We start from the raw sequence: 18,014 nt of genomic DNA on the forward strand, positions 1-18,014 counted from the left end.
CTTGTGTGTGTCTCTGTGGATTTAGTTTCTTGTGCAAACCTTGAACTTTTTTGAACCAGACATCAAGTTGTGGGTACAACTTTCAAAGTTCTGCAGAGACGTCTCAGATGTCTGCTTTGTACAGAAGTGATAAAAAGTTCAGCCCCTCCCTGGACCATACCTTTTTATCATCAGCAGTCTGAAACCACTATCACAGCTCCTTACCCTGTATCCTCAGAGATCAGACACACTCACCCTTGTTTCTCCTCCTCAAAGGCCATCAGACCAAAGTACTCTTTTTATTTCTCTCTTTCTCTTTTCCTTTCCTTTGGTCTTTGCAACTTTGTTAATGTAATCCCTGCTTTGACTATGTCTGCTTATCTGTCTCTACTGTCCTCCACCGCATGTTTTGAATGCTTGTATTGTAATCACATCCCGCCTCAATTAAAGGACGGATCCAGTATTTAAACAGACTCCAAAGCTACCCTCTACTTCTCTAAAGTTAAGACAGTCCTTGTGGCCGAGACGGTCACAGTCAATGGATTCCATGTAAATGTTCTTCACACTGTGCGTACATTGTGTCTCTTCACTCAGGCAGCAGACTCCTGTGACTCAGTCCATGTTGCAGTGTTTTGCTAACTCCCTTGCTGCTGTCCTCCTCTCTGTAGGAGCTGCGGGAGCGCGTGCTCAGAGGAAAGTACCGCATCCCTTTCTACATGTCCACAGACTGCGAGAACCTCCTCAAGCGCTTCCTGGTGCTCAACCCGGCCAAGCGGGGTACTCTCGAGGTGAGGGAGGACGCAGAAAATGTAAATATACCTCTCAGTTCTTAACTCACTTTCCACAGTACGTCTACACCATCGGAGAATGTCATCTATCCTCCACCTCTCCAACCAACCCCCTTCACCTCCTCCCGGCTTCTGCATCACCCCTCCACATCATCTCCTCCGACACCCACGGTGTCCTCTTTTCCGTGCGCTCCAGCCCACACTCCTCCTTCTCTCTGATGTCGTAACCATGAATAATACATCGTCATTCTTCTGTTTGTACCAAAATTTTCTTTGTTCACATCTCTGCCTTCATGTATGAGTAAAGGGTACATCACAAGGTTCAGGGCCGCACCAAAAACACAGCTTAGCGGAGTCTAAATCCTTATTAATACTCCAGAAAGGAGCCCGTTTGTTAGTTTAAGTGATTATCTTTCTTTAACTGAGGTTTATTCCTGTCTGAGAGCAGCACTGAGCCAATCTCCTGCCAAGTCCAAAATGAATTTAGAAGACACTTTGACAAAAATTCACTTTAAAGGTATAGTTTGCTCTTTTGAAGCAGGGGTTGTTTGAGGTACTTGTCAATAGTAAAGGTGTTAGCCACAGGGGATGCTGCTCAGCTCAGCCCTTGTGTTGAGAGAGCGGCTGGAGAACTGGAATAGCAGCTAGGCTATTGTCACGCTGCAGACGGGGTCGGCTCTAACACGTACATTCACTATTGACTGACACCTCATACAACCCCACAGAAAAAAAAACGCGGTCTATCTCTTTACTAACAAACTAACAAATGTTGAGATTTTCTTTTTCCAAGTTCAAAGTTGTTTTTTCAAAAGTTCTCACATAATTTAAACCCATCAAAGTTAATTTTAACTTTTGAAGAGGATGATTTAGTTTTAGTTTTAATTAAAGTTTTTTTTGTTTTTTTTTCTCAAATATGGTCACAAGAAACATTTACATTGAGAAGAACAGTAACAGAGGACAGTCAGAGACAAGAAACAATATGTCATTATTCCCTGAGCACTGGATCCTTAATAAGCACTCACCCAGACAATTAAACTAAAATATCTATACAGATGTGACACCATAAAACAAAACAAACAAAACAAAACATAAAATAAACATGGATAAATAAATATAAACATGTATATAAAAATGAAAGGGGGAAAATTAAGAGTGGGATTACAAATGGTTGCTTGAAGTTAACTAAAGACTATCTGATGCAGAAGTGAAAGTAACATGGCTGTTAAAGTCACTGATGCAGAAACACTCAATTACAACCAGAAATCAAACTAGCCCACCCTACAAACCAGAGTTTTATTAACTGAGGTTTCATTTGTCTGTGGAGTAACACAGAAGGTGCTCTGGGTCCAGTTCTGTATTTGGATTAAAATAAGGGAAGTTTTGAAACTGTTTATCTCTGTCAGTTAGATCATCTGCACAGGTTTATCAAAGAAACTTAAGTCTAAAAGAGAGAGAATAAATATTTAAAGAAAGATTCTTGATTATATCTGTGAGCCTGAAACCCAGTAGTTGTGTTTTCACGAGTTTTCCACAGGACATAATCTCTCCAAGCTACTGAGCATGTGCGGAAGGAGCAGTCAATGGAAACTGATCTGAATTTTATGATTGTAATTAAAAGTAATGTATTTCTATATTAAACCTGAAAAATCTGCAACAACAGTAGAGTAAGAAGTACAATCTTCTCCTCTGACAGCAGACATATCTGAAGTAGTGACCTCTATAAAATGTGTCCAAATGTCCTGATAGATACAAGCTTGTATCTGATAACCGTTTGAAATGCCAACCATCATTTAGACTCCCACGACTCCTAATCAGATGACAGAAGAACTATTTAGACGTTTCATTTCCCTGGGAGCATCTGCTGGGATTAAAATAGTCATGTTTGATGTGAGAGGCAGAGGACAGAGAGAGAACTGTTCCACGGATCAATCAGAGTGATGATCACATTGTGAGAAAAATGTGTTAATGATCATCTCTCTGCTGTAATCATGCAGCCCTACCTGACTCCCAGCAGAATATCATTAACATATGAAACATTATTTCCTTTTTAAGACTATTTTTGTCTCCTGAGCTCTAAACTTGATCAGGATTAAAGGTGGACTTGTGCGTTTTTAACAGGCTGTTTGATCAAAGAGATGTTTTCTGCCTCTCTTTAGTAGGAAACATTTCTATTCTACAGTATCAAGCTAAATGAAGTGAATACAACTAAAAGCTGTTGGGTCACATATGTTCGCCTTAGACACCCCATGATTTAACGCCCTAGATTCCAGCTGCAGTTACATCAGAGCATGATCAGGGTTAATTAGTTTGGCTCAGTCTTAATTTAAACCCCAGAGAGGAATTGATCAGATGCGGATTGGAAATAAAGGTCTGAACACGTGATGCAGCGCGGCACTATAAGGGCAGGATGATAATCTAGGCCTATTGATGCTATCACATTCAATATGTGCAGGTCATCCTCTGCCAGTTTGCTCTTTAAAATCAACTTTACAAAGAGAGAGTAAATTCACTGACACACAGAAACACAACGAACAGATATTTAAATGTAATGTCAGATTTTAAAGAGTTGAGTCTGTAAATGTCATTTTAAACATTTAAAGCTGTACTTTATAATTTTACAACGTAGCTTTTGGAGATGAAGCACACAGCCTCCTAACTCAACTTCTTTTCAATAACACCTCTCATATGTACGAGCATGCAGCCCAAAGTGCCTCATAGAAGAACAGTGAGACAGAAAGTCATAGAAATTGGTAAAATAATAAAAGACTAAAATAAGAGAAAAGATGGTGATCATAAAAAATACTTAAAAATCAATTCAGTAAAATTGTATAAAATAAGTAAAGGTAGAAAGATCTGTTAAATACAAGAAATAAATAGATAAATACAAGCTGTTAAAACAATAATTTTAACAGCTTCATAAATTCAACATATTATCAAAGTTACACAGCTTTTGTTTTTAAATTTAGTACTACTGATTGAGGAAGAGGAACATCAACAAGTAGAGGTGATGCTCAGTTTCAATGACACACACCACACACATCTGTTGAGAAAATACAAAACCTCAGAGTTCTGAATTAATTTGCATACTTGGGGTCACAGCTGAAGGACACTTGGGTGAGAGTTGTAGCTGTTTGCTAATCCTGCCTCAGCTCCTCCTCTGCGCCCGTTTGCAGGTAGACCCAAAGTTAAGGTGTCAGCATTTCCAGTGTGCTGTTTGCAATTGTTGGACTTCAAAGCACCTCTTCAGAAACCAATGTGTGTGATGTTACAGAGACTAGCTTCTATGTTTCATACCGTCCACAGTCAGTTAAAGAAGGCAAAAGGACAGAAGTGTGAGAAGGAGTTGATCAGAAAACCACCTCTCATTATGGCAGCAACAAATCAGATAAGTGAGTGAGTATACTTACATTTCGCCCTCAAGTTGAGCCATCTCAAAATACATACTCACACATTCTAAGGGACTAAATGTGTTGTTTAATTACTCTTGACTCTCATTGGACGATTAACCAAGCGGCAACCTCTGGTGTTCAAAATGAAGCCTCTGCAGAAAGCTGCAGTTCATTCAGTGTCCACTTGAGGCTGACTCCAAAAGACAAGGAATCCTCATAAGGCTCCATCTTTACAGCAGAGACAGACATGACATCAAAATGGTTTTAGTCTCTGAACCTCGTTCTTTTATTCATGAAAGTGACGCAGAGGCTGATTTTTTTATAGAACTCATCTTTTTGTTGTATAAGGAGAGTTATGTATAATTGGGGTTCAGATGATGCGACCAGCAGTTTCTAGATGGATCAGAAGTTAGGGTTAGTCAGCATTTCAGCTACGGCGACTGCCATCTTTGGACTTTATAATGCCTCTGCAGAAACCAGCGGGTGACGTCACAGAGACCACTTTCATGTTTTTATCCAGTGTATGGATTTCACTCATGTAATGGATAATGTACATGCTTCTCTGCACTTGTTTTTCATCATTACATTTGTTTGCATGCTCTGTATTGAGGTACAAAATAAAGCCAACCAATTCATCAAAACTATGATATTAAACTCTTGAAATATGCACCAGCTTTATTAAATCCACCTTCATTCAGACCCTTAATTGTTCCTCTCTTCTTCTGCAGCAAATCATGAAGGATCGATGGATCAACACAGGATTCGAGGAGGATGAGCTTAAGCCTTACACTGAACCCGAGCTGGACATCACGGACCAGAAGAGAATAGGTAAGACGATAAAACTCTGACTGCTGATGTGGCTGGAAAAATCCCATTACTGTGTTTTTTCTTCTTTCCTTCAGGGGAAAGTTTGCTTGATCATTTAAAAGTTTTTCTCCACTCTTATGACCGTGGGGCCTGTGAGACCCTGTTGTGTAATCAGAAAAGTGGACTGCTGTAACAGAAATTTCCTTTCTGTTTACTGCTGTGAAAACTCAAGCCCTGTGTTTTCTCTTCTTCACTGTTTTTGTCTGATGTTGGGTGAAATTGAACGTTCGAGGAGTTACAGCTCCACTACGCAGAAAACAGTCTCATTATTTCAGCGCTGAAAAGCTTGAAGAGAAAAGATGAAACGTGATGATGAATAAGTAAATGGGAGCCGTGCTGGTGCATGTGGAGATAGAATGAGAGAGTGAAGACAGAGAGAGGGAGGAGAAGCCTCCCCGCCGTGCCCTGGATGAAAGCTGTGAACAGAGGGGGGGAGGGCTCTTACATAACAGCAGCTGAGGTTGGCACATGTGCCGGTGCAAACTCCCAGTCACCCAGTCAGTGCAGAGAAAAAGAGAGCTGAGGGAAGAGGGATGTTCTTAAGCTCAGAGAGGAATCCCCCATTCTTAAACAATGCAGATAAAACTTTGACGGAACCTCTCCTGGAATAAAAAACACAAGCGTTTCAGGAGAAGGCGTCTCACGCGGCACAGTGTCGCTGACTGTCGTGACTTCAGGAGGGATAAGAGCAATACCTGCTGCAAGAGCTCCAGATACACATCTGGTGATGTGAATGAGGTGGCAGGTTTATACATGGAGGCTGAACGTCTGTTACACACAGACAGCAACCCTCAAAAACTACTTTGCTTAGATAACCAGGAAAGTGTCATGCTACAGACATTAGATTCAAATGTGAATGCAACTCTTTGACTATCATATTAAAGTGTAAGAAGTTCTATAATTTTCCCCCACAATGCAATTTCCCACCTGATAGAGATGAGCTACTTCTGGATTTTGTAGTCCTGCATCTTATATTTCTTGCAGACTGAAACGGAGAGAAAATGAAAGTTTAATGAAAGCTTTTACTCCAAATCTTGTCATTGTATGTCTTTGTGTCTTTGGATTTGCAGATTGGCTTCCTAATTTAGTAAAATAAGCTTTAAAATGAATCCCTGCTGCAGCCAGAGAGAGCATAGAAAGACATGGACTTCCTCAATGCATGAACTTTAACTCGCTGCGTTTCAACAACCAGGACCACGACTGTCGGACGTGATGAGGACATTGATCTCCACATTTATATAATTTAACTCCATGTCTTCAAAAAGCCATTCTCTAAACTGATAGAAAAAGAAAGTCTCATTTGAAGTCCGAAAGAGGCTTAAAACATGCCTGCTGTTTTTTATTCCTGTTGGATTATAATAATAATAACTTTATTTATATAGCACCTTTAAAACAAATGTTTACAAAGTGCTTTGACAAACAAAGCATGGTTCAGATAACAAAGTAAACCTTTTGACAGACAGAGAGGAGGAATTTAAACAATGCAAGCAGAATACAACGTGAAGTTAAAAAGAATACACGTGAATTAAACAGAATTTAAAACAGGTTTAAAAATGGTTAAGTAAATAAAAGCATTAGAAGGACAATAACAGAGGTTTTCAGAATAAGAGGACGACATCACATCAAGAAATTTAGAAAAAGTGAAAAGCATAAATTAGGAACATTAAAATAATAAATGAAATTAATTGATTAACTAATTAATTAATTAATTAATTAAAACAATAAATAATCAAATAAAATTGAAAACAATTAATTAGTTGGATAAAAATTAAAAATAATAATCAAATAAAAAAAAATTAAAAACAGTTACAAAGATGAAGTCACATAAAAGCAAGTCAGTAATAATGGGTTTTAAATTATATTACTAACCCTTATCACTAAGGGATCAAAAACATGTCTGTTGTTATTTGCTTGAATGAAGAACAAATCTGTGTCTAATGCTGCAACCCTGAGATCACTGGAAAGAGGGCAACAAGAGAGGCAGGAGGAGGAGGAGGAGGAGGAGGAGGAGGAGGAGGAGGGTTAAAGTGAGAGAGGAGCATGAAAGATGGTTATCAGAGAGTCTGCCTGGTAACAGCGGCTCAGCTGGTTTCTCAGCCCCGGTCTCGCTCAGTGTTTCCCTACAGGTGGATGATGAGCAGGGTTTCAGTATTTCACTTTAATTCATCACATGTTTGGATTAATTCCTCCATGTTGGCGTGAAAATATTAAATTCGATCACACCAGAAGATAGCAGGTTTTGCAGCACCTTCATGAGGCGTTCCCCTGGATCTGTTTCTGCAGCGTGTGCATGTTCACACAACATGTTTAGACCTTGAAATCTGAAGAATGAGACCCAGGTTGGCCCGGTCTTATCTCTGAAGATGTAATCTGCTTTCATTAGCTGTGTTCTCCAACATTTCTCAGATAGAGAAGAGTCTATTAAAGATTAATATGCTGCGTCGTGTTGAGATGAAAGGATAAAAGTCTTCACATAATGCATGCTGTAGAGATCTCACACGCACACGCACATGCACATGCACATGCTCATGCACATGCACATGCTCATGCACACGCACACGCACACGCACACGGACACGCACAGATAAATGTTTAAAGTACACCAGGCTGCAGCAGGATACACCTCCCTGCTTCCTCCGGCATGCTGCTGCAAACGTGAGCTAGCAGACGGGGGAGGCCCCACGTCATAGACCTGTGTGCGTGCATGTGTGTAAGTGTGTACGTCCTCTCACACACACACACACACTCTCTCCACTTCCTCGATAAATCAGAAGCAGAGAGATGCTGATTGGAGAGCTGGGGAGGTGATTACCTGATCATTGCTGCTGTCTGAATCATCTCCTCTCAGAAATGCTCGTGTGCTAAAATCTCTGCACAGAAAATGGCAGAGTGAGAATATTTACATGCAAAATTAATCGCCTGCCATATGCTGTTATTGTTATTTCCTGCAGATCTTCTTTTTTTTTTTTGTCTCACTCTTTTTCTCACTCAGATCGTTATCATCAAAATATTTAAAGAGCCAACAATGACTGTGACAGGAAAACAAAACACAAGCTGTTTTTGAGATTGAATTTCTGAATCATTTATCTGGCGCTGTAAGCATCGAGACATAATAATGCAGAGGAGCATCAGAGGTGTCAGAAGCAGCTGAGTGCAGAGTGATGTACACGAGTCTATAGAAGAGTCAGGGTCTCTGATTATAGTGTGTGATCAGTATGAATGTATAAAGCATGAACATGTGCAGCAGTTCCATTAGAGACACTAATGTAACTGCTGCACATGTTAGCTTGAGTCAGACTTATAATGACTGACTTGTTGCTCCCTCTAAGGTGTTCAGTTTGAGTCTTTCCGTAGCCTTTAAATTTGAGTTAACACTTCTTTTTATTCTCAATCATTTCATCACTGACCTGTTTTTTAATGTAATCAGAGTCTCCAGACTAAAGATCGATTTTTGTAAAATGATTAACATTTATACAACATCACTAAAAGACTAACAACTGCAGCTAATATCAAGCCCTTCATGTTGTGTGTGTTCATTCAGCTGGTTGAAACTTTTTGTTTTAATAAGCTGTGTTTGTGTTTGTGTTTCGTGCAGACGTGATGGTAGGGATGGGCTACAACCTGGAGGAGATCCAGGAGTCTCTGGCCAAGATGAAGTACGACGAGATCACGGCCACCTACCTGCTGCTGGGCAGGAAGGCCTCAGAGGTACGAGCACAAGCTTTCAATATAAGAGCATGATACAGTTCTTAAACTACAGAGCAGAGAATGTTAGAGACTGAGAATATAAAGGGCTTCAATTACACTGGTTAAACATGGACATTTTGACAGGGTCAGACACCTTGGTCAAAAACTGTAAATGCACAGGTTAAGTATGAGCATCGTCATCTTAGTGTGAATGCACCAAGTTACTTCTGAACAATTTAGCACTCATGAATCACTCGTCATACATGTCAACAGTAGAAACGTAGCCTGTGAAAGGAGGATTCAGTGTGTGTGTGTGTGCGTGTGTGTTGTCTCCTCAGCTGGAGCCCAGCGAGTCGGCCTCCAGCAGCAACCTGTCTCTGGCCAAACCCAGGCCCAGCAGCGAACTCAACGGCCAGTCGCCCTCCCACCTCAAAGTCCAGAGGAGCGTCTCCTCCAACCACAAACAGAGGCGCTACAGTGAACAAGGTGAGGAGGACAAAGTCAAAGTTGAACTGAAAACAAAATCTGTTAGTCTAACTGAATGTGACTTTCCTGCATCTTTAGAGGGGGTGAGCTCAATAAGCTCCTAATAAAGGTTGCTCTCAGTCAGTATCTTGTTGCCAGGCAGATGAAAGCAGTTAAATCGAACCGGTCACATGATGGAGGCACTTTAACCTTTAGCTTATTTGCACAGCTCACTGCTGTCCTCTGTGATATAATGCTTTGTCAATAACGTAGGTGTGGACTGCTTCCTCTCTGTCAGCTTAAACTGCTACACTGAGAACCCTTTAAGCTCCAGTTCCAGCAGCCGTTCACACGCTTTGTTCAGCGTTCTTTCAGAGGAGACTTTGACTCTTCTGTAGGATTCATGTTTGAATGGTAAATCAAATACATGGATTATATATTCTTCTTCTATCATTTGAACATCTGATGAATAAAGGGATTTAATGCTGATTAAGGGCTCAGTAACTAAAGAAGTATGATTTGTTTGCCCTAAACAAGAGTCCAAAACTGAAACCCTCAGTTCACTATCATAAAAGTCAAGAAAAACCAACATTTAGCTCTGATCTGAAAGCTGATTTAAGGACTTTTTGGCGTTTCTGCATGACTGATTGTCCAAATTGTTGTTGAATGAATTTCTGCCGACTGATTAACGAGTTAAAGTTTCAGCCCAAGCCACAAAATACGGCTTCAAACTCATTATTTAGCTATAAAACACAAACAAGAGACACTTACACTTCAAGCTTTCTGTGAAACTACCTTTATGTCCTCATGATAACGTGCTCTGTCCCTTTAAGAGTCATGTTTTCTTCTAGCAGGTTGTCACATTTTGAATTAAAAACGGCTTCTCGCCAGGCGTACTGATCCCATCTTCTGAGTCATCCATCAAACATCTGCGTCTCTGTTTTTCCTCCCTGCAGTCGGTCAGAACGTCCCTCCGGGGATGGCTCATCCAAAGAGGAGTCAGACCACCACAGCGGAGAACAACACCAAGGAGGAGAGCGGAGTCCAGCTTCGTAAACCCAGCACCCCAGGGAGCCGCGGGGCGCCACCAGCCAGCCCTCTGCTGGGCAACGCCAACAACCCCAACAAGGCCGACATCCCTGACCGCAGGAAAGGAGCCACCACCGGCCCCAGCGTGAGTTCAGTCGTCACATCACAGCTGAGATCAAAGACAGAAACAAATACTCGATTCTCTTCTTTTTGTTTGAGAAACTGTCGACTGTTCGCCTGCAACAGAGATCACAAGGATCCATCTTATCCTAACACTGTTAAAACCTTTAACTAGTACTTAATCAGACCTGGCTGAGTTAACATGATCCAAACAAACAGACTTTGAACCAGTTAGTTTGGGTGTACAATTCTGTTTTTACCTTCAAGTTTTACTAAACAATCAAAACATGAGAGTGAAGACATCCAGATTTTTGTTCTAGATTTGAAATATTGAAAAAGAGCTTCAATGTTGAATTTGAAGGCTTTATGAACCCTGTGCTTCTCTCTGGTTTTATAATTTTGTGTAATCATTCTTAATATGTTGTACTTTTCATTCCATTGAAGGTAAAGAAGTAAATGTAGATCCTAGTGAGCTGTTGTTTTTATCTTGAGCGCTGCCTGAAACACGACAATCTGCAGAGATTAAATATCCCATCTCTGTCTGTTTATCTGCAGAATAACACAGCATCGGCAGGAATGACCAGGAGGAACACGTACGTCTGCAGCGACAGAAACAACACAGACCGCCTCTCTGTCATTCCTAACGGGAAGGAGAACAGGTACGGGAAGCTCTCTGACCCTTTCCTGAAACATCTTAAACTCACAGAGATCGGAACTTAAGTCTGTCCTCATCATCAGTAGTCCACACACATGAAGCTGAATGAGTATACATTTCTCCCTCCTGGTTTGTAATGACATTATTGAGCCTGCACATTCTTGTGGGACCTTCGACAGAGGGTCAGTCTGTTGATTCAGTTTTTACTTCATCACTAGCCGTTGCTTTCTTTTGCCAGTTTAGTGGTTTTAATGCTGCTTTAGAGGTTTTCTACCCAACAAGAATGCAACAATCCTTATTATAAACACAAATGTGGTCACACTCTTGACTTATAAATATGAATGTTGGACGGCTAAATGCAGAAATAATTGTAAGCCTTCTGAGCTCACACTGGTTGAGCTCTAATAGCAGCTTTTCTCCATATAAGGCCTGACTTTCTCCCAAACCCAGACAGGCTCCTTTTTTCTTTGTTCCAGTCCTTCATCTTCTTTCTTCTGCTCCCTCTTTCTTTCAGTCTTGTACTCACTTTCTCATGATCTTGTTTTCATTTCTGCCTGTGTGTGTTTGTGGTTTTTTGGGGGTGTTTTTTTTTTTTTCTGTTCTTCATCGTGGCATGACCAGCATGACTGAGATGGCTTGTGCCACTAGCCCCTCCTCTGCCTTTGCGGCTGCTGCGTTCGGTGCCTCGTCCAGTTCAGTGCAGCAGAGGTATCAAACCGTCGGCCCCTTGTACGTTTGCCAGGCAGGCTGGGCCACGCTGCCCCACTCCTACTACGCTCTGGACTACTGCTCGCCCAAGTAAGACAGCAGGGCCTCCAAACCCCCCTGTCTGTCTCCTCTCTTGTCTCAGCCCCTGTTTGGCCCCTCGCTAACCTGCACATCCAGCCAGCTTCACACTCTGTAACCCCACAACTAAACCATGGACACCATTTCCTGCAGAGAAAGCAAGGACAGCGTGCATCTTTGTTATCAGTGTCTGAAACATATTTCATCTGCTGTGAGCAAGTAAAAGAGAAACATCCCCCAACCAACCTCAGTATTCTTATACACAGATCATGATGATATAGGATTATTAGCATTACAACAGAGAAAAGACTTCTCTCCATTGTCCCTCAGCTGTTCAGCACACCTCTTTGTTGAGCTCAGACGTAGTACCTGAAGCCTCTTTAAAAACAGTAGATTAGTTTTACTCTCATCGTGCTTCCAACCACTCAAAGCACTCGTACACTTCGCTGTGTGTCACATTCACCCTTTCACAAACATTCAAACACTGATGTAGAGGCCAATCTGCTCATCAGACATGAATCTAATCATGCACACATTTACTCACCCCTCGTTTCATATCTTTAGGAGCAACCTTAGGGCAAGAGTCGGGGTCAACTTGAACCCTCTGGCTGAGAGACCTCCCAGTCAAGCACTGAGCCACAGCAGTCCAAAGCTTCCATCTTTGTTTATCAAGCCTATTAAACTGGATTTAATCTACTATTACCTCTCGAACAATTAGAATATCATAAAAACGTTCATTATTTGTCATCAGTTCTTTAGGAAAGTGAATATTTAAACAGTTCTAGTGTCGCTGAAGGATATACACTACCAGTCAAAAGTTTGAACACACCTTCTCATTCAATGGTTTGTATTTATTTTAATTATTTTCAACATTGTAGATTAATACTGAAGACATCAAAACTATGAAATAATCTGCTTTTACCATAATCTGGATTACAACAGTAGTCAAATAGGGCTATCCATTGTGTACTAACCCTACCTCTGAACAACACAACTGATGGTCTCAAACACATTAAGAAGGCAAGTCATTCTACAAATGAACTCTTGACAAGGCTCATGTTCATTAGAAACCATTCCAGGAGACCACTTCATGAAGCAGACTGAGAGAATACCAAGAGTATGCAAAGCTGTCATGAAGGAAAAAGGGGGCTACTTTACAGAACCTAAAATATCAAACAGATTCTGCTTTGTTTAACACTTTTTGGTTCATTCCATAATTCCATATCTGTTCTATCATAGTTTGGATGTCTTCAGTATTAATCTACAGTGTTTACAATCATTACAATAAATATAAACCCTTGAATGAGAAGGTGTGTCCAAACTTTTGACTGGTAGTGTAGATGACCGGATCCACATCCTCTGGCACGAGTTTCTCGTTTTCTATGACCGATCTACGATAAGGTCTGACACACAGTGGACTGACTCTACATGCATACACTGTGTCACCTAGCTATAAAATGCGGTCAGTTACCACTACAAACAGATTTGAAGTTAAGTACCTGTCACTTAAAAACTTTTGCCTGCACGTTCCAGATGTCCTTGTTTTTAGACACTGATATAAATGGAGGCACAAGCAGAGAAAAATATGACTCCTCACAGTGATCCCAAGCTGCCTCCCCTGATGAACACGGCTTGAACTCTGTGATCATATTTTTCCGTGTTTGCATCATCCTGCTGCTCGAGCATAGACCGGAGGAACGCTTGTCTCTGCTGCAGACACTCGCAATGACTAAACTCTCACAGCCCTCTGCTCCTGATCTCTCCTCCATCCTCTGCTGTGAACTTTGACCCCTGATCTTCTCCGTCTGGATCCTCCCTCACATGTTGGTGTCCCACACGATGGCTGAGCTCCCCTGCTGCTCCAGCATTAAGACCATCGCTGTTTTTGTTTAGGCTCTAACTGATCAGAAACACAGAACTCACTCTTTTTGTTGTACGTGTTAGGAGGCTTGATGTTCAGGGTTGGAAATTTTATTGTAAATTTGAGCCTGGACTCATATTCAGAATTTACTTTCCTGAAGTAAGACAAAATGTCAGAGTAACTCTTTAATTTTGTTTAGAGTTTTATTTTGTAATTTTTCTTCAGCTTCAGACGTTTTTACTGTACCAGTTTTTTTTAAAGGGTTCAGGGACAACATTAGCATCTTAAAAAAATGCCAAAGTTCAAGGTTACTTTAACTGCACAGGACAAGACATGATAAGCAAAGTGCCACAGGTCCCCCACTACCATTTGAAGAGGTTTGAGCATCTCAAAACTGATGAATCTCTGTTTTTGATTCTTAATTTTTGTTAAAAAAGAAAAAAGAATCTATGTACAGAAAATCAGCATATCCTACAATTTAAGAAGCTTGAACATGTTCTGATATTTTCCCAGAAAAAAAATTATAGAAAAGTAAAAAAAACAAATTAACTTATAATTGAAAGTCTTCGATCACTTTTCTATCGAATAAATATGACAAAAATTCAGCCTAATAAAAACAGGAGAAAGAAAAGCTCTAAAAATAATAATTATAATGATGACATTAATAGTAACTAAGATAATAATAATAATAATAATAATAATAATAATAATAATAATAATAATAATAATAAACGATACAAATTATCTAAAAGCATTTTTTAATAAGATTTGTTCAAATTTAATTTAATTTCCCCAAAAAAAGCTTTAAAAATAAAAAAAAAATCGAATGAACATTATATTAATCATCATTGAAAGTTGGTGATCACTTTTCTATAGATCAAACCGGACAAAAAGTCAGCCTACTAAAAACAAGAGAAAAAAGACTTCTAATAAAAATAAGAAGAAGAATGACAAAGATAATGATAATATTATTAATAATAACAATAATAATAATAGTGAATGATACAAAAATATTTAAAAGCATTTTGTAATAAGATCCTCCCGTGTTGAGACTCAAACATGAACTAAAAACAAATTCACAGCTTTGCAGAGGGATGATTTAAGTTTGTATTCTTTTATTTGAAACATACTTACATATCCTTCTCACCTAACCCATCAGACAAGAATATATACAAACCTGTAGATGCACGTAGGGAACTATTTATTTGATGGTTCAGTTTTAGATTTAGTTTATAAAAAGATGACGAGGTCAGACGGATCGTAATAATGAATAAAAAACTGTCATTTTATCACAAATTTGAATGAGTTATCGAGCTTCCTCCCCTCCTGCATATCTGTAATAAATCAAACTCAGATTATGAAATGAGATAAGTAAACTGGCTTGTAAATGTTGAACAAACACATAATGAAATGAATAATTTATATTTATTTTGTATTAATTTCCTTCCCTGTGTCACATCTAACCTGCAGGTTTCATTTAGTGCAAACCTCTCAGCAGAGTCAGATCTCCATGTAGGTGTAACAACCTCTCAGCCACTTTAATGGATAAAGAGGGAAACATGCTGCAGCTGTCATGAAGGTTTTTCCATTGCAGAAGAATGCTCTTCCACCAAATTGAACTCTAGCAGTAACCTTTGACCTTCTTTGGTCTTTTCAATTTCAAATAATAACTAAAAGGTTTAAATGTGACCTTCAGGTGCAGGTTTTAAAAAAAGGAAGAACATGTCTGCTGTGGAAAAACTGTCCACATGTGTTTTATCTCGCACTCTAATCTCTCCTTCCTCCATCCTCCTCCACCTCAGCAGCGTAGCCGTGTCGCCCGGCACCCAGAGGAACCCGGTGGCGTCGATCCACAGCATCGCCAACGCCACCACACCCGACCGACTACGCTTCCCCCGAGGCACGGCCAGCCGCAGCACCTTCCACGGGGGCCAGCTGAGAGACCGCCGCACGGCCACGTACAACGGGCCACCGGCCTCACCGACACTCTCACACGACGCCACCCCTCTCTCTCAGACCCGCAGTCGTGGAACCAGTAACCTCTTCTCCAAACTCACCTCCAAACTCACCCGCAGGTAGGAGAAGACACACCTCAGTGATGTCACACTAAAGGGTTGGGGTTTACCTCTCTTTCTCTTCAGATCCTTTAAAGCTTCATTTTGACTCCTTTTTGTAAATATTGAGACTGAAACAGAGAGAGGAGAGACTCCAGCCCCGCTCTGTGCAGAGTCATCTCCTGTGACTCTGTCTGGCCTGATTAGAAGCCAATCAACACAGTGCCTTGTAGAGTTAGGATGATAGATGACATGCTGGGGGGAACACTTCACTGTCCTGTACCATGTGATTTACTCTTGAGTCTCAATTGTTGATCTGTCGCTGCCTGGCTGCCGACCAAAGAGAACTGAAACCGCTCTAAATGAGCCACAATTTGACCTCCTTTGTGAAAACGGGATGTCTTTAACGGTCACTGCAGAAGATGTTTACTCATTTTAGTTCTGTTTTATCAAAATGTTGGCTAATCGTTTTCTTTATTAAGAATCATGGCGAAATATTTGCACATTAATGGTGACACAGCAATCTTACTCTGGTTTATTTGGTCTTTAAAAAACAATTTAAACTTTGAATGCTGCTAAAGTTCAGATAAGTTAAGAAAACTATCACTGATCCATCTCAGGGGAATCTGACTCATTGTAGCAGCTCAAAAAAGAGAAAATTAGTGAATAAATAATAGAAGTAGAAAAATGTGTCAAAAAAGGATCAAAAAATGAAAAAATTATATAACTTAAAAATGGAACACAGTTTGTACACCAATATTTTAAATTGGCTGAAATAAAAGCAACAATAAAATAGAAAATATGTCTTTTTCTTTAAAATTAACATTCTTTTATGCAAATTTTTAGAAATAACTTAATTCGAAAAGATCGTCTAGTCTTATAATAAAACAGAATAATTGAAGCTCTGGTCGACGTTTAACGACTCTATTTCTGTATTTGAATTAAAGCTCAAATACTGTCAAGTTAAGATAAGATATTACTTCATTGATCCCGGGGGGAAATTCGGTTGTTGCAGCAACCCAGACATAAGTACAATCAAGAATGAGTTTAAATAAGTAAAACTAAAAACAGATAAATAAAGATAATACCAATTTAAGATATATACAAAATGTTCAATTTAGAGAAGCTTTAAAGGGAGCCATGCATAGTAAGACATGTTGACTTTATTTGATTAACCCTTTTATATTTTAAATATGTCGTATCAAAAAAAACACAAGATTTCTACAATTTGAGAAAGTAAGACAATAAATTTCCCTGCAGAGTGTTGCTTGTTGAGCCTTTAATAACAAGACGCAGTTCTACAGCAACGTATTTCTACTTTAATGTGAGTATAGATAGGTTAGGTTACTTAATTTGAAGGTAGATTTGGTTTAAAGTGAATAAGATGACCTTTTACACACACAATCAACAGCACTAGACAGATTACTTGATAAAAACAAAGACGAGTGACTAAAAGAGGAAACTATAAGTGTAGTGTCAACAGATTTATTAAAGTTCCCTCGACGAGCATTTAGGATTTTTGTCTCTGTGTAACAAACGTGAATCTGCAGCAGTGATTGTCAAAGCGGCCTTCATTTCAAACATCATTCCAGCAAGATGATGAAGAGCAACATGTTCTCTTCAGCGGCAGCCCGGGCAGCGACGCCACTCCTGCAATGACTGAGCTGAAATGAGGAATTGAAATCATGATAATCTCTGAAGAAGCTGAATCTCCCCCTCCACTGTTGATGATTCCAATCACCCATTTTTGTTCACTCATTCAGACTCCTCATTCTCCCTCTCCTCCCTCCTTCCTTCCCTCCTTCCCTCCTCCCTCGCTCCTCCTCCTGCCCCCTGCTCCTCTCACTCCTCCTTCACCATTTTCACTGTTTCTTTGTCTGATTCTGTTTGTAGAAACATGTCATTCAGGTTTGCCAAAAGGTAGGACTCCTGTACTGCCTTTCGCTCTGTGCCAAAAATAACGAAAACAAACTGACTGAAAATCTTCCTCTGAGAGTCTGCAGACGTGTGGGGCTGCTGGCACTGAACTAACACCGCTTAGCAGAACTCAACTCTCTCTGAGTACGTTTACATGCACGCAGATTATCATCAGATTATACTTTTAATATATGTGAGCCAACCAAAGAGATTCAAATTAAGAGCTGATTAACATTCTGCTTATTAGCTCTCAAGAGTCCTCATGTCTGCATGGTTAATATGAACCTGGAGCCAGCTGTCAGTTAGCTTTAGTTGATCTGATCTGTCTGAAGTTATTAACCCTTCATGATTTGTCTTGTTGTGACTCTTAGAGCAGAGGATCACTTTCCCAAACTCGTAACGACTCATGAAGCGACT

At 40.0% G+C, this 18,014-nt stretch overlaps 1 protein-coding gene across 13 annotated transcripts in view; it reads left to right on the plus strand.

The window, feature by feature from the left end:
* The window catches only part of mark3a (MAP/microtubule affinity-regulating kinase 3a), a 65,059-nt gene that overhangs the window by 36,111 nt on the left and 10,934 nt on the right, over positions 1-18,014 (plus strand). For 5 of the 13 annotated variants that reach the window (XM_034674559.1, XM_034674555.1, XM_034674560.1 and 2 more), the window contains 7 exons: positions 648-788; positions 4,885-4,984; positions 8,619-8,731; positions 9,049-9,196; positions 10,132-10,349; positions 10,880-10,983; positions 15,429-15,701. In XM_034674559.1, coding sequence (XP_034530450.1) covers positions 648-788; positions 4,885-4,984; positions 8,619-8,731; positions 9,049-9,196; positions 10,132-10,349; positions 10,880-10,983; positions 15,429-15,701 — 1,097 coding nt within the window. Of the gene's footprint in view, positions 1-647; positions 789-4,884; positions 4,985-8,618; positions 8,732-9,048; positions 9,197-10,131; positions 10,350-10,879; positions 10,984-15,428; positions 15,702-17,573; positions 17,601-18,014 lie in introns of all 13 variants that reach the window. The other 8 variants (XM_034674553.1, XM_034674551.1, XM_034674556.1 and 5 more) reach the window with 3 other exon arrangements.

Source organism: Notolabrus celidotus, chromosome 22 (assembly GCF_009762535.1).
Source record: "Notolabrus celidotus isolate fNotCel1 chromosome 22, fNotCel1.pri, whole genome shotgun sequence".
NCBI classification, from domain to species: Eukaryota; Metazoa; Chordata; class Actinopteri; order Labriformes; family Labridae; genus Notolabrus; species Notolabrus celidotus.